Source organism: Hyperoodon ampullatus, assembly GCF_949752795.1.
Source record: "Hyperoodon ampullatus genome assembly, chromosome: 17".
Taxonomy (NCBI): Eukaryota; Metazoa; Chordata; class Mammalia; order Artiodactyla; family Ziphiidae; genus Hyperoodon; species Hyperoodon ampullatus.
Window position 1 is genome coordinate 53,673,932 of NC_136930.1, and position 15,783 is coordinate 53,689,714.

The 15,783-nt window shown below is 35.1% G+C and overlaps 1 protein-coding gene across 3 annotated transcripts in view; it reads right to left on the minus strand.

Moving 5' to 3' along the window:
• Nucleotides 1-15,783, minus strand: part of CSMD3 (CUB and Sushi multiple domains 3) — a gene marked incomplete at its 5' end in the record, with an annotated part of 1,086,230 nt that overhangs the window by 754,418 nt on the left and 316,029 nt on the right. For all 3 annotated transcript variants that reach the window (XM_079722286.1, XM_079722285.1, XM_079722284.1), the window contains one exon: nucleotides 6,223-6,430. In XM_079722286.1, coding sequence (XP_079578412.1) covers nucleotides 6,223-6,430 — 208 coding nt within the window. The remainder of the gene's footprint in view (nucleotides 1-6,222; nucleotides 6,431-15,783) is intronic.

The following is a 15,783-nucleotide window of genomic DNA, read 5'->3' on the forward strand; positions in this document are numbered from 1 at the left end:
ATATCATATTAATTAGACCTTCAGCTTTTTGAGTACTAAGAAATATTTCAGCTCTTGTGGGATAGCTTATAGGACAGTTATATGACAGAGTTGCAATATTAATAAAACCAAACTTACTGCTTTATTTGCTATAGCAATGGATTGGAATCATCTAGTTTGCAGAGTTACTAATTTCATGCCTATAGAATGTAAATGAATACATTTGTGTGGGAGCTCAGAAATCCGCACTTTAACAAATGCTACAGGCAATTCTGATGTAGATATTACAAAAACACCATTTAAGAAATACAGCTAAATTTGGAACTATTAGCATATATAATAATATATATATTCCATATATGTGAAAGATAATATACCACATATATGTATATCTGATTTATGTATTTGTATATAACATCTATATATATATATATACACATATACGTACCTATTTGTATCAATACATATCAATACGGACCCATACATAGTTGTATTATATGTAAAATACTAATGAATATATATTTTCTCTAGAGGGACTGCATCAGTAAAAACAATGTGGAAGTTTTTTAGTTATATCCTAATATTTCTCCTTTTCATTCATAATAGGTTTTTAGCTGAGCAAAGGCTACCTAGAAGAAGAGTTATACTTCCTTGTGTCTCTTTCAGTCAAGTGGCCATGTAAGAAAATTTTGGCCAATGAGTACAAGCAGAAATAGTAGAAAATGCAATAGAAAATGCAGGGTAGCAAATAGAACCTTGTTTAAGAGACAGTTTAATGATGAATACCCTTTGGCCCTTCCCTTCCCCTTTCCTTCTTCCTACTGTCTAGACTGTAAACTAAATGGATGTAGTCAGGACATGATATGATCTTTGGAATGAAGGCCACCTACAAATAGAATAGTAATATAAAAGGATCCTGAGTATTTGATATCAGGGGTTTCCACAACTGTCTTGTACACCTATGTCCAAACTTTACATTTAAAAAACAAAACAAAACAAAAACTTGCATCTCATTCAAGCCTGTTGGTGTTTTTTACTTTAATTTTCTTTTACAGTTGAACCTAATCCAAACTAATGCATATGGCTTTATTAAATCAAGTGTAATCACTGGGTAAAAGAGGTAAAAACAGGTGGTCAACTGATGTCCTTTTTACAAAGGGCAAAAATCATTTATTCATTTCATGAATATATTCGAAATACCTAAGGTGTACAATGTAAAGTTCTAGATATTATGTATACCTTGAGATCCAAGCTGTCCTTAAGATTCTGTTATTTTTGTAACAATATGTATACAACTAGAAACAAAGTAAGACAACCAATAATCATGAACATCAGAAAAACTGCGAATTCTTAAGATCACTGAAGCCATGGAAATTTATGCAAATTACAAAGTAGAGTGAACAGAAAAAAAAAGAGAGAAAGAGAGAGAGAAAACCAGACAAACGTTGGACAAATGCCAGAACACACAGAAAGGATAAAGAAAGAAAATCCACTCAAAAAGATTCTGAAAGATATAGTCAGTAAGGAATAAGAAAGAGTAAAAGACAGGACTTCATAGTAACAAGGGAGATGGATGTTCTTGAGGAAATGATCATTCAAATGTTGCAAATAAATCAAGTAAGATAAGTATTAAAGTAGGAATTCAGATATCATTGGTCATTTTGGAAAAGGCAGTTCTAAAGAAATGATGGGACAAACCAAGTTACATCTAGTTAAAGAGTGATTAATCAGGGAGCAAAAATTGATGGTGTAGAAGAGAATTAAAATTGTGGGCATAACACTCCTCAGTAAGTGAGAAAGGATAGGATCTAGTGTACACATGGAGGAACTAGCTTTCAATGGGAGTTAACCTGTGATGGAAAAATTTATCAGCTCAAATCTAAATATTAGGTACTTAGCCTTATTTAAACTACCTAATAAATATAAATAAATGTGCATATATAGTTTAAATAAAATACACTATATACTTTCTTTTATTCTTAATTTGAATACAATTAATTTAAACAGGTCTTCCTATGTTATATGATCTGAGTATGTTTTTGCTAATATTCTGATTTTGATAACTGTGTTAATTCCCTTGATTTTATCCAATACTCCATTTTTTTAGATACTGTAGAGATTTTTAACTATAAGAGAGTAGGAATAACTATGCCAAATTTTTATTCCTACCTCAATCTCTATCTGTCAGAATTATGTTACATATTACCAATTTCTGGGGGGGACATGCTCTGTGGAAATTCTGCTGAAGCCTCAACCTTACACCTTACAAAATGAACTCATTTCCCTTCTGGTTAAAATATATTAATGGGTCTTCCTGATCTTTCTATTACTGTTCACATGTGTACTGTCATCCAACCTGAAAAATTACAATTATTATAATTCTTTATTACTGTCTGTGATAATCACTCATTCCTTGTGGTCTTTGATTACAAGCCTTTGATCTTTTATTTCTATGTGCAGGGCTTCCAAATTGGTTAAATTCCTTATAATCTCTGCCATGGAATCACCCCTCACTTGACTTTTTAATCTTCATTTTCATGGTCTACCTCACTCTCTAGTTACTGCTACTTCTTCCTCCTTCCTTCCTTTCACAAACAGATTTTTTTTTTTTTCGGTACGCGGGCCTCTCACTGCTGTGGCTTCTCCCGTTGTGGAGCACGGGCTCTGGACGCGCAGGCTCAGTGGCCATGGCTCACGGGCCCAGTCGCTCCGCGTCATGTGGGATCTTCCCAGACTGGGGCACGAACCCATGTCCCCTGCATCGGCAGACGGACTCTCAACCACTGTGCCACCAGGGAAGCCCTATATTGATTGTTTTTTAGAGCCCTGTTCCCGTCATAGGGCATAAGTTCTACAGGAGCAAGCCTCTCTGCCACTTTGGTCACTGATGCATTTAGGACAATAGCTGCCATGTAGTAGGTATCTAATAACTAATTGCTGAATGAACACTGAATGAATAGAATTCTAGTAACAACCCAAAAAGGTTAAGTTTGGAAACAATTTTAAGGAATATCTAATCTAACTCTCCATCCAATGCTTTGTAAATAAGGCAGCACCTAGTTATTTTCCACCTCCTTGACCCTGCCATAGCACCTAAGCAGATAATGCCAAACAATATTAGAGTTGAGAGAAGCCTTAGATGTTACAAAGAACCTGAGATCTAGAAAGGTGACATAACTTACCCAGTTTCATCTATCCACAAAGAGTCAAAGCTAAAACTAGAACTCGAGCTTCTTTATGCTATGTTATTTTTCATTTCACTGCAATGGAATCAGCTAATATTCAACAGGCCTCATAAAATTCTGCCATCCAGTAATGACTGAGTAGATCTTCCATCCCTGTTGGATCATGCAATGGTGCTGCTGACTGTTGTTTAATAAAAAAGAACTTAATGATTTAGCATATACAGCTTATAAGAGAGGCACTGGCTAACTTAATATTCTCTGTGCAGCACAATTACTGGGCTGATTTATTCCCTGTTGCCAAAGTCAAAGGCAGGTTACAGTAAGCCCTGCTTCACTGCCTGAACTTCCAGAACAAAATAAAAATGGATAGTAGCCAGTGGCAAGTTCCCAGTTCCTCAATGAGGGTCTGCAATCAAGGAATCGTCTGTAATTTTAATCAAAATAATGTAAATGGGTCCCCTATTCTCATTTATCTTTTCAGTTCTATTAAGGATTGAAAATATTATATAAGCAATGCATACTCATAAGAAAGAACCAATGTAATGCCACCTGAAATAAAATGTCTCATTCTGATGACTATATGTTTAAAAAGATATGAGAACATTAAAAAATTTAAAGGGATTAGAGGGTCAGGATTAAAGTTTTAATTATTCACAGATCATTTTATACATAAATTCCATAACTAATACAATTAAAAGGAATACTCTTTTATTACATTTAAGTGACTATAGACAATATTATTTATTGACACTGTATCTTTCAATTGCCATTTATAAAAATATAACATAGTTTTGGTATTTGTATCATTTTCCTGAAAAGCGCAAAATGATCTTGTTGGTGTTTAACAATTTAACAAGTCTATCTAAATATTCATGGTAACACTAATTTAAAAGGACAGTAAAACAATTAATTTCTTGATATTTTCTTCCTGAGGAAGGGGGAAATAAATAAAGTGGTCCAGTGTCATTTAATGAGAAAATGGAGAGAAAAGAAATTTGTAGCTCTGATACTATTATTGAATAAGCCGCATAAGTTCCAGAAACTTGGAAACATACAAAGAGGTGTTCACTTAGATGATAAACAAATTATTACTAAGAATGCTTAATCTGAAAAGAGAAAGTAACTATATGAACATAAATCGGTATGTTACGATCCCTAAAGTAAATGTGTTAGACTTGGTTTCTAGAATGCAGTGGTAACAAAGGAACAGGTGCCAAGAAACAGTGTTTTCTAATTTCCTTCTAGTAATCAAATATGTTGCAAGTTTAAAATTTTTCATTTTTAATGGGATCTCTTCTACAGCAAAAGATAAAATTATTGGAAAATCCATGGCATTATCATCTACCTTGATATGACTCAAATATGTAACACTGTAGAAGTAGCAATTTATGAAACAATAGTTTTTGAATTCTCTAACATTTTTAAACCAGGATTCTGCTGAGTTTCATTGTACCCAGGCATAAAATTATCATGGGAAGAGTTAAAGTTATATAAACCTGAGTATTGAGGGACTGAAAGACAGAGGAAAACACAAACAAACAAAAAACAAAGTTGGTATAGCTAAGTGTGTTATTTTCATCTTACCTAAAAAGTTATGATTAAGCTGATAGAAACACTTGGTACTTTTGCTGATGTCTAGCCAACTATGAATGTATTAGAACACACACACACACACACACACACACACACACACACATTTACCTAATGTCCTTTCAACAGCAATCTGCAATTTTGTCTTATTCTTTCTTCTTCACACTTTTCTTGCCTGTGTGACAGCTTATTCCCTTAGATCTCCTCCTGTTTCTCTGTTTTAGTCTCCTTTGCTGGATCATCCTCCTAAGCCTGGGCCTTATATGCTGCTGATGCTCAAACTCAATCCTAGTGCCCTCTTATCTTCTCATTCCATCCCGTCTCTGTCTAGCCAATGTTATTGATGCCTTTTGGTTCTATTACCATCAATATCAACTACACTATCAGTGATGCTTCTCCTCATAGCTCCTGAATCATATAGATATATATTGTTGTCTATTAGATGGCTTTAACAGCATGTCTCAGAGACTTCAAACTAAATATATGTAAAACATCTCTCAATAACCATAGCATTCCCATTCCAAACGTGACCTTCCTTCAACATTTTCCAACTCAGTGAGTATCTCTCCTGCCTTTACCAGTTTACGCAAGCCAGAAATGATGTTTTTTTTTTTTCTTGGATAACAGCAAACACCTCTTAAGAGATTTTCTTATAGTTAATCGAGCCCCACTTCAAATCAATCTCTATACTTCAGCAAGAATCATCATTTGAAAATGCAAACCTCTTCATGTAATTGCTTTTGATAAAAATCCTTTAATAAATTCCTGCTATTCTTATTAAATATTTTACCTGGTTTAAAAGGCCCTTTTAGTCTAGAGTTTACCTATGTCTTCATTTCACTAATGCCACCATTCTTCAATTACTAAGTCTACTTTACACTTCAATGATATCAGTGCATTTAAATTTTTAAAAGAGCATAAAGAAATATTTTCTTTTTACAAATACTATATCCAGAAGTATGTTCTGAAAACTCTGTAATTTTCATGAGACCATGCCTTGAGTCTCTAAGAAACAGACCACATTCACCCAGATCATAGTGTTTAATTTTTGCCTTCAGATAACAGGATACATAAAAGAGCTATCTACAAAAACAAAGGCAAATTACTTCCAAGACTATTCAATTAATCTGAAAGGAATCACAGAGTATGAACTGGCACACTAAGGATCACAATTGTAGGAACAACTCTTATTTCCTTATACAAGTTTTGATAAAAATCACATTATTTTTCATTGATTGAGTGATAAAGAAATACTGATGGAAAGCTTCATCTTTCAAAATTCCATTCTATATATTAGTACCCCATCTCCAAAATCTTCCTCAGCTCTGACAGCTACGCCTTACAATTTTCCTGTAACTGTTAGTTCTTTTAAATATTTAATCCTTTAAAGGCCCACATACAGTTTTTCTCTGATTCCCAACTGGCCTCAGGCAATGACATCAATGTTAGATTGACAGAAACTACTTACCATATTGTAGGTGGCTCAGAACCTTCTATTTCTAAGTAATCATATTTTTCTTCCATTTGGAAATCAGTAAATATGAGTGAAATTGTGTCCCCAGGCTCTGCTACAATGGTCCAAGTGCAATCAGCATTATTATGATACTCATTAGGAAAACTAGGGCTTGATATGACGCCACTAGATCCTCTCATTGTTCCTCCACATGCATCTTCAGCTGTTGAAAACAAAGATGAGATGTTCAGATATAAGTCATTAAGAGAAATGTGATTAAATCAACTCTGTTAACATTATTGGATAAAAATAACAGGACAAATGTTGTGACACCAAGTGCATATTATACTAATAGAGATTAAATGAGAAGTCCATAAAAAATTTAAGCACATATATAAATACAAATGCTATTTGACTATTTTATAACCATTGATTGAAACAGCAATGAAAGTAAGTAAAAATCTATACTCCAATTAGATCTCAGATTTTCTTTTCATTGATTAGGTAGGTGATAAAGCAAGCAAAACAAACGAAACATCATTCTTAAGGTCTATAATAGGAAATCTTTAGTCACTCTGTGCATGTTCACGGTAGGTCTGAGCTTTGTTTTTATTTCCTTAATGTAGTTATATACCAAATAAATGATGTAAGAGAGAATATAATATAGTTTCTGTCATTGGCATTTTTCAAAAGCTACTGAAAACATTTGTGGAAATGAAGTTTAAATAAGAATACATCACATATCTATGAAACTTTAATTAGAAAGAAAAAATATAGTAACTTCAATAATATATTCAGTAACATATCTTTAGTAACACATTCCTATGACTCTATCAAACAGTGTAAACATATTTTGCTAGGTATTCATATGATTATGTATACACAACATTAGAAATGCAATGGCATCAATGCTAGGTTAAACAGAAACTATCTACTTATGATATTGTAAGTGGCTCAGAACCTTCTATTTCTAAGTAATCATACCTTTCTTCCATTTGGAAAGTTTCTACAAACTTTACATTTGGACCTATGGTTCTCATTTCCCAAATAAGGGTCATAGATTATCCACGAGTCTACTTTTGGCCAATGTTGTATGCTAGCAGAGGGGTTACATGACCACCTGTGTTCAGTGTTAAAGCATAAGATAGGGGCTTCCCTGGTGGCGCAGTGGTTGTGAGTCCACCTGCCAATGCAGGGGACACAGGTTCGTGCCCCAGTCCGGGAAGATCCCACATGCTGCGGAGCGGCTGGGCCCGTGAGCCATGGCTGCTGAGCCTGCGCATCTGGAGCCTGTGCTCCGCAATGGGAGAGGCCACAACAGTGAGAGGCCCGCGTACCGCCAAAAAAATAAATAAATAAATAAGATAAAGCTCCTTGCTTTATAAAGAAATTGAAGCTATAAAATTTGTCTTGTCATAACACTGTTTAGGCCAGTCAATAGGTTACTAGATTATTTGTGCAATAATATTTCTCAAGATTTATGCTGTTATCTTGAGCCACTCAGGGAATTCCTTCAATTCAAATCAAATGTCTGAGGAAATATCTAGCTCTATAAAGACCAATTATTATTTGATGTAATAGCTAACAATCTGTAACTTTAATAAATAGAGACAGGCAGCATCCTGTTTAACTCCACAATGGGCATGGAATGGCAACATGCTTTGGTACTGGGAACAACTTTCTTACCATATTGTATGCATCAAATAACATTAGCTTCTTTCTGTCCCAGTCTTTACCCACCTAGCTCCATAATTCATAAATTGAAAGCATAAATAATATTGTTCTTAAAATACTTAATTTTCATCATATACTACTGTGTATATGATATTTATTTTCATGATGCCCTCTCTATTTTTTTAAGTTTGTTGAGTAATTAGAATGAACTAGTAGTCCAGTCTAGACTATGAGATATATTACTACAATTTTCTGGTCAGAACATACAATGCCTTCCCTCAATACCTTAACTTTAACCTCTGGTGAAAATGTCCTGCTGCCCCCAATCCCCAACCACAAATTATTTCTACTCTTTGTCTTCTCAGTACTAACACCAACGCTGAGTACTGCTTCAGAAATAAAATGTTACACTATTATATATTTGTAGTGTAGCTGGTATACAACATATTCAAACCAGCTCTGTGAGCTATTTACTTCCCTGTCTCTAGATAAAGTCTCAGGCAGAAACGTTTCAGTTCACACTCAGATTAAGAAAAAATTCCTCCACTTTTTTTTTTAATTCAAAAATATCAATTGGCCTTCCCTGGTGGTGCAGTGGTTGAGAGTCCGCCTGCCGATGCAGGGGACACGGGTTCGTGCCCTGGTCCGGGAAGATCCCACATGCCGCGGAGCAGCTGGGCCCGTGAGCCATGGCCGCTGAGCCTGAGCGTCCGGAGCGTGTGCTCCGCAACGGGAGAGGCCACAACAGTGAGAGGCCCATGTACCGGAAAAAAAAAAAAAATCAATTCATCAATTAATTTGTCTAGTCCTGGATACTCACAAAAAATTTTGACTTCATTTAGGTTAAGGTTCTTTGCTCCCCTGGGCTTGTGGCAGATGGGGCAGAGGTGAGGCAGTGAAGTGGGCTCTTCTTCCCTGTTTCCCCTCCTAGAATTTCTTTTCATCCATCCCTGCTCACTGAGCTCTCTATGATTCATCCTAGATTTGGAAGTAGAAAGGATCAGGGGAGATGAATCTTATTTGCTTGGCACTGATTTGGTACTGGTTTCCAAGGGCTTTGGCAGATGATTAAAGAAAGATGGTTCATTTTGCTCATGAACCTTTTCATGGGACCCTCAGAAGTAACCCAATCATTTCCCTTGTTGCGGTGAATGTGTTTCTCTAGCTGGCTACTTATTTTCTCCCTCATACCATGTGTATAGAATGGTATCCTTCCACCCTCTTTCCAACTATGTCTCCTTATCCTTCTAGGTGGGCCTCTTGGGCAGGATCTAAGACAATTCCAGGCCAGAACTCCCTCACAAAAGTCCTGCATATGGTCAAGAAAACATGCCCCATTTATTTATCCTCTGTGGAAATGCAATTTCTTCCCAAATGTAGCCTTCTGGGTTTACAACAGCAGACATTTAAATATTTCAGCCATGGTCTTAATAATAATACACTGTGTCCTCCAAGCTCCAGGGCAAACAAATCAATTTCTCTGCATGGTCTCCTTTAAGAAGTAATCTAGGCTCACAAAAGAGAGAAATGGCCCCAAACTCCTGACACATGAGATGGAGAGCAACTAACAGAATAGTTCACTCCAGGGAAAGTCTTCAACCCAAAAGCATGACTGACTTGCAGTTGAAAACAAGGATGGGAACTGAGATCTTCCAGCATTCAAACCAATGCTCTTGCCAATTCCTGTATCAAGTTCTTTGTTCAGCACTCCTGTTTGATCTCTTTATTACTACAGAGACTATCATAGAATCAGTATCTGACAAAATTGTGAAATAAATAAAAGTTTTCTTTTAGTACACGTTAGATATACAACATTTTGGCTAGGTAGTCTGAATGCTAGAACCTTTGTATTGCGATTCAGACTGGATTTACTATAATATTTATTTAAAAAATACATTTTCTGTAATCATAGACTCTTATAGTAGAAAGTATTATCTAAATTAAAATTTTTACTTTATACCAGAGTTAGAACAAGTGAAAGGCAGAATTAGGACAAACCATGAAACCCTTAAATCTAGTGCTGTGCTCTGTCTGCTAAGTAATATTGCCTGGTCTCTTGGCAAAGTGAGTTGGTACAAATCCTGTCAATGAGAGAACTTTTATTCTTTCAGCATCACTCAGTCCTGGTCACCAGGCTTGCCCGTTTGATTAGTGTTGTCTGTAGTATCTTCTGTACCACATGTCACAGAAAGGGCAGGGTTCACAGGCTATTAAATAGAACCATTTTTTAACATACTCAAGATACACATGGGGTCATGTTGGTTACTTGTATAAACTTTCTGTGAATTTTAAAGTTTATTAATTTGGTCATCTATTCAAAAAGATATTCACTGAGATCTACTAAGTACCAGGAGGAACTGCATTAGTCTCTCACGCTACAGTGGTGATCAAAAGTCAGCACGATACCTGCCCTCATTGAGCATCCTGTCTAGAAGAGAGTAAGGCTCTAAATAAATGACAAAATAAACATTACATTTCTGTCAGGTACTTTGCAGAAGAAGCATTTAGTGCTGACATTGTATGTTTGGAGCTTTGCAGTAGTTAGAGAATTCAGAAACAAGGATTCTTTGAGGAAGCGATGATGGACTAGAAACCTGAAGGGTGAATAGTTAATGAGGAAAAGGAAAATTGTTTTGAGTAGGTACACTTATGCTTTCACCAGAGGAAATGGGCATTTTCCAAAATTTTCCAAACTGAAAGAAAATCTGTGTGCAACTGTCAAGTGGTACCAAAATGAGGTGGAAAGGCAACTAGGTGCTAGACCTTGCAGGATCTTTCTGACAAAACTATGGGATATATTCAGAGCAGTGGAAAGTTACTGATGGGTTTTCAGCAAAGAGATGACATGATTGGTTTTGAGTTTTGAAAACATTCTGGCTGCTCTATGAAGATGAGAGGGAAAGAAGATAATGGAGGATACAGATTAGGGGGCTGAATAAAGAATCCAGGCAATTTTTTGCATGCTTTATTGTTTCCTAAAGATAAACCACCTCTCGTTTATTCAGTGGTTTAGCATATTATTATTTCAATGTCTTCAAAAGATTAATTTGGTCTTTGTAGGCACTTTGGAATAAATAGTATCACTGCACAATAAATCAGAATAATTCTCTTAGGCCCATTTTTAATTCGGGTATTTTTCCACCTAAAGAGTAAAGCAACGTGATTAAATATCTTAGACTTCTCTTGAGGTTAACTAGAAGTTATGATTGCTTCAAAATGTAGTTATTTCACATACAGGGAATATAAAAAAAGGTTGGTGGTTTCTCTACTCTTGTTCTAAGATCTGTATAGGTTGTAAGATTTTAGGTGTGCTTTTTTTTTTTTTAATGCAATACATAGGCTGAATGATGCCAAGTTGCATGTTAAGAAGTTTGCAGAGTCAGTCTGTTGTAAAACATGAAGGAAACAACCAGTTCAGCCAATAGAATCAATGAAGGCAATGTAGACTTTTGAGAATAAGAATTTTTTAAAACGTAATCATTTGATTTGGGATTTATTCCAATCACCTGGAGGAAATACTAACAACTTCCTCTTAAATTCTTAATGTACTCAAATCTACTGATAAAAAAATATAGCTATTAAATTTAAAATGTTATTAAACCTAATTTTAATTGTTTATAATATTATAAATCTATCATCGAATACTATTTCTACACTTTAAAATAACTAAATTTATACAAACTTGATAAACAATATCCTTTAATCTCTTACGACGTATAGAGCAGGGAAAAAAGTGACAAAATAAAATCAAAATTATTTGTATTTAAAGAAGAAAAAAGTTTAATAGTTTCCAGAAATGTATTTTTCCTAAAATTAATTTTTTTTTTACTTTTAATTTCTGTGACACATATTTAGATACTGAAAATACCTGACCTTGTTCTGGTTTTGAGTATGAGACCATACTCATTTAAAATATTATAAATTGTAACTGCCCCAAAACACGGCAGTTTAAAAAAAAAAAAAAGAGTTTCAAAACACACCTAAAAGTTTACTGTAACATCTTTTCAGATACTGATCTCATACTGCGCTCTGCCCTGCTATTAGTTTCTTCTGAAATAGCTTAGGGGTGGGGGAGGGGATTAGTGACAGGAAATAGGCTTGTTTATTACAAAAAAAATGAACTGTAAATTGTGGAAGATGAGTACACTTGGTCAACTCCAGATGCTAAGCATTCAATCCAATCTCAGATGTTATCATGGGAAATTCTCTGCAAATCTCCCTTGCTAAATCTCAACATCCCATCAGCACTCAAGAAAAACTGACATCTATGTGAGATTTTTGTTCCTTCCCAAGACAGGCATCATTGTTGTCTACCTTTTAATTAAACAATTTAATATTACATTCCTTAATGACCTATTATATTACACATACAGAACAGCAGCTCCATTTACATAGCTGCTTTGTTTATATTTAATAGTTCAGCCTTACGCATCTTTGTGTGTAAGAAGAAACTTTTCTCATAGAGAAGAAAACTAACAGGTAGTTAAAATGCACATCAAGCCACAACAAATAATGTTCCAAGTTTCAAAGAAAATTAAATCATTGATGATTATGAAGGAAAACTAAAGGGTTCTCATAATTTTAATCTCTCAGCCCAGCTCCTTCAGCTTCTTTCATACTAAGACAGATGAAATTAAATTCATCTGAGAAACAGATTTATAACAACTCAAAGACAAACATTCATCATTTATCCAGATGAACACCTCACGAAAAGGAGCTAAATATAACATAACAGGGCCGACATCTCAGCACTGAAGGTTTATTCCTGAATACTCAAATATGTTTTTGAGCAAATATCCCACCTTAGTTTATATTTACCTTCCTTAGAGACATGTTTAGAAATGACAAGGCAAGTTAATGCACTGAGGAAAGTTATTAATAAATATGTGGATTTTTTCATTCACTTAAAATACTCTCAGCATGTCCAAATAAAAATAATCATTCAATGATCATTTAAATTATTTAAAGATCTGGAGAAAAAATAAAATCTTTAAATCAAGAAGGAGCCATGACAGAACAACAAGGAGCAAATTTACAACTGTTTCTTTAAAAAAAATTAAAAACTGAGCAAAATATAACTTCTTTCAAACACTGTGTCAGGGCCATACAGAACTGTGATCCCAGTAAAGGAGAGGAACAAAGCAGGGAGACCCCATAATTGCCTGGCTTTTTGTCTAGAAGCATTTTCAGAACCATAAATCAAGGAGTGGATTATAAACGGAACATGATGCTCTCCCTGGGATGAGTGGACAGTGTGCAGGAAGCATGAAATGCCTGTAAGTTGTAAGACAGAATTCCAGAGAAAAGGGAGCTCTGCAGAAAAAGAACTTACAAAATCTGCATAGTGGTCCCCTGGGTATTTGCTAAATACTAACAAATGCATGCAAAGGGTAAAATTCCATGAAGTCAGGCAAAGAGAGTCCAGAGATCTGTGAGCTGAATGGTTCCAAGAGAGCACACATGGCTGGGTATTTTTCAATTTCCTCCAGCTAGAGTGGAGAGTCCTCTTTAAATAACCAGTGTACTTAGTAGCAAATTCAGAAGGGATACACCTTCAGTAGAGGAGTTAAACCATCCCTAAAGGTTACTCTAGAACTGCCCTAACAAAACTTAAAAACAAACCTCAAAAAATATAACTGAACCAAATGTAACTTCACTATATACCAGATGAATGTTCAACATTCTTTAAACAAAGACAACTAAATCCAGACACTCAGTAACTTAAAATTCACAATGTTCAACACACATTAAAAATGATTAGTCACCTCAAGAAGCAGAAAAATATGACCCATTACCCAGAGAAATATCAGTCAACAGAAACAGAACAAAAAAATGGAGATGGTGGAATTAGCAGACAAGGACTATATAACAGATAACTATATAACTATATTTTACTATATCTAGCCTGTGCTCTGTTTTGGTATCACCTGAGAGCTAAGAATGATTTTTATAATTTTAAAGGATTGTAAAAACAAATGATAAATAAACCAGAATCAAAAACAAGTATATGATAGAGAACATATGTGACATGCAAAGTCTAAAATATTTACTACATAGCCCGTTACAGAAAAAGTAAACACAGTGAATACAGTGAGAAAAAGAAAATATAAATTATAACCAAATGAAGCTTTCAGATGAAAATAATTAAAAGTAAAAATAATTGCTCAATGGGCCTTACAGATTATATACTACAGAACAAAACACAGTAAACTTGAAGAGAGAGCAATAGAAACTATTCAAAATGAAGCAAAGAGAATAGAAGAACTTAAAAATATTTTTTTCTGCTGTAGGAAAATATGAAGCACCTTAAAATAAATGATACTGAAATTCCAAAAAGGTCGTGGGGAAGGGAGAAAGCATAGAAAAGTATTTGAAGATAAAAAGGCCAAAAGACTTCCAAATTTGATGAAAACTAAAAATCCAGATGTAAGAAGCATATGTATCTTAGCATCTTGATGTGGCAGAGACTACTAGTTAAGCACCAAAATTCCTGTTCCATCTCCGCATGTGCAGTTACTGCTGGGAGGTAGCTTCTCAACAGTGGCAAATTTTCTAATGCTCCTCACACCTAGGTTAGGCCATGTAACTGAATTCTGGTGAATAGAATGTCAGTGAAGTGAACTACCATTGCAAGCTTTGCCCATAAAAACTTCCCACAAGATCATCCACATTTTTTTTTCTCCTTATGATATCTGGATGTTGTGGCCCTGGGTGATCTTAGAGGCCACAGATTGATGAAAGATTTTTTTCTGGGTGAGTATTTGAAACCTCTGTCTCCCACTAATTCATAAGTTCTATAAAGGCAGGGATTGCATCTATTTCTTTTTCTTGTTTTTTTCTTGTTGGTTATTTATTTTAAACATAGCAGTGTGTACATGTCAATCCCAAACTCCCTAACTATCCCTGACCCCCTCCCATCCCCACTGCAGGTAACCATAAGTTCTTTCTCTAAGTCTGTGAGTCTGTTTCTGTTTTGTAAATAAGTTCATTTGTATCTTTTTTTTCTTTATAGATTCCACATATAAGTTATAACATACAATATTTCACTTTATCTGACTTACACCTCACTCAGTGTGACAATCTCTAGGTCCATCCACGTTGCTGCAGATGGCATTATTTCACTCTTATTAATGGCTGAGTTATATTCCATTGCATGTATGTACCACATCTTTATCCCTTCCTCTGTCGATGGACATGTAGGTTGCTTCCATGTCTTGGCTACTGTAAAGAATGCTGCAATGAACACTGGGGTGCGTGTATCCATTCGGACCATGTTTTTCTCCAGACATAGGCCCAGGAGTGAGATTGCAGGATCATATGGTAACTCTATTTTTAGTTTTTTATGGAACCTCCTCCATACTGTTCTCTGCAGTGTCTGTGCCAATTTACATTCCCACCAACAGTGCAGGAGGGTTCCCTTCTCTCCACACCCTATCCAGCATTTACTGTTTGTGGATTTTTTGATGATACCCATTCTGACTGGTGTGAGGTGATATCTCATTGTAGTTTTGATTTGCATTTCTCTAATAATTAGCAATGTTGAACATATTTTCATGTGCCTCTTGGCCATCTGTATGTCTTCTTTGGAGAAATGTCTATTTAGGTTTTCTGCCCATTTTTGGATTGCGTCGTTTCCCTCATGAGCTGTTTGTAAATTTTGGAGACTAATCCCTTGGTCACATCATTTGCAAATATTTTCTCCCATTCTGTGGGTTGTTTTTTTCATTTTGTTTATGGTTTCCTTTGCTGTGCAAAAGCGTTTGAGTTTAATTAGGTCCCATTTCTTTATTTTTGTTTTTATTTCCATTATTCTGGGAGACAGATCAAAAAATATATTGCTTTATGTCAGAGAGTGTTCTGCTTATGTTTCCCTTTGAGAGTTTTATAGTGTCCAGTCTCACA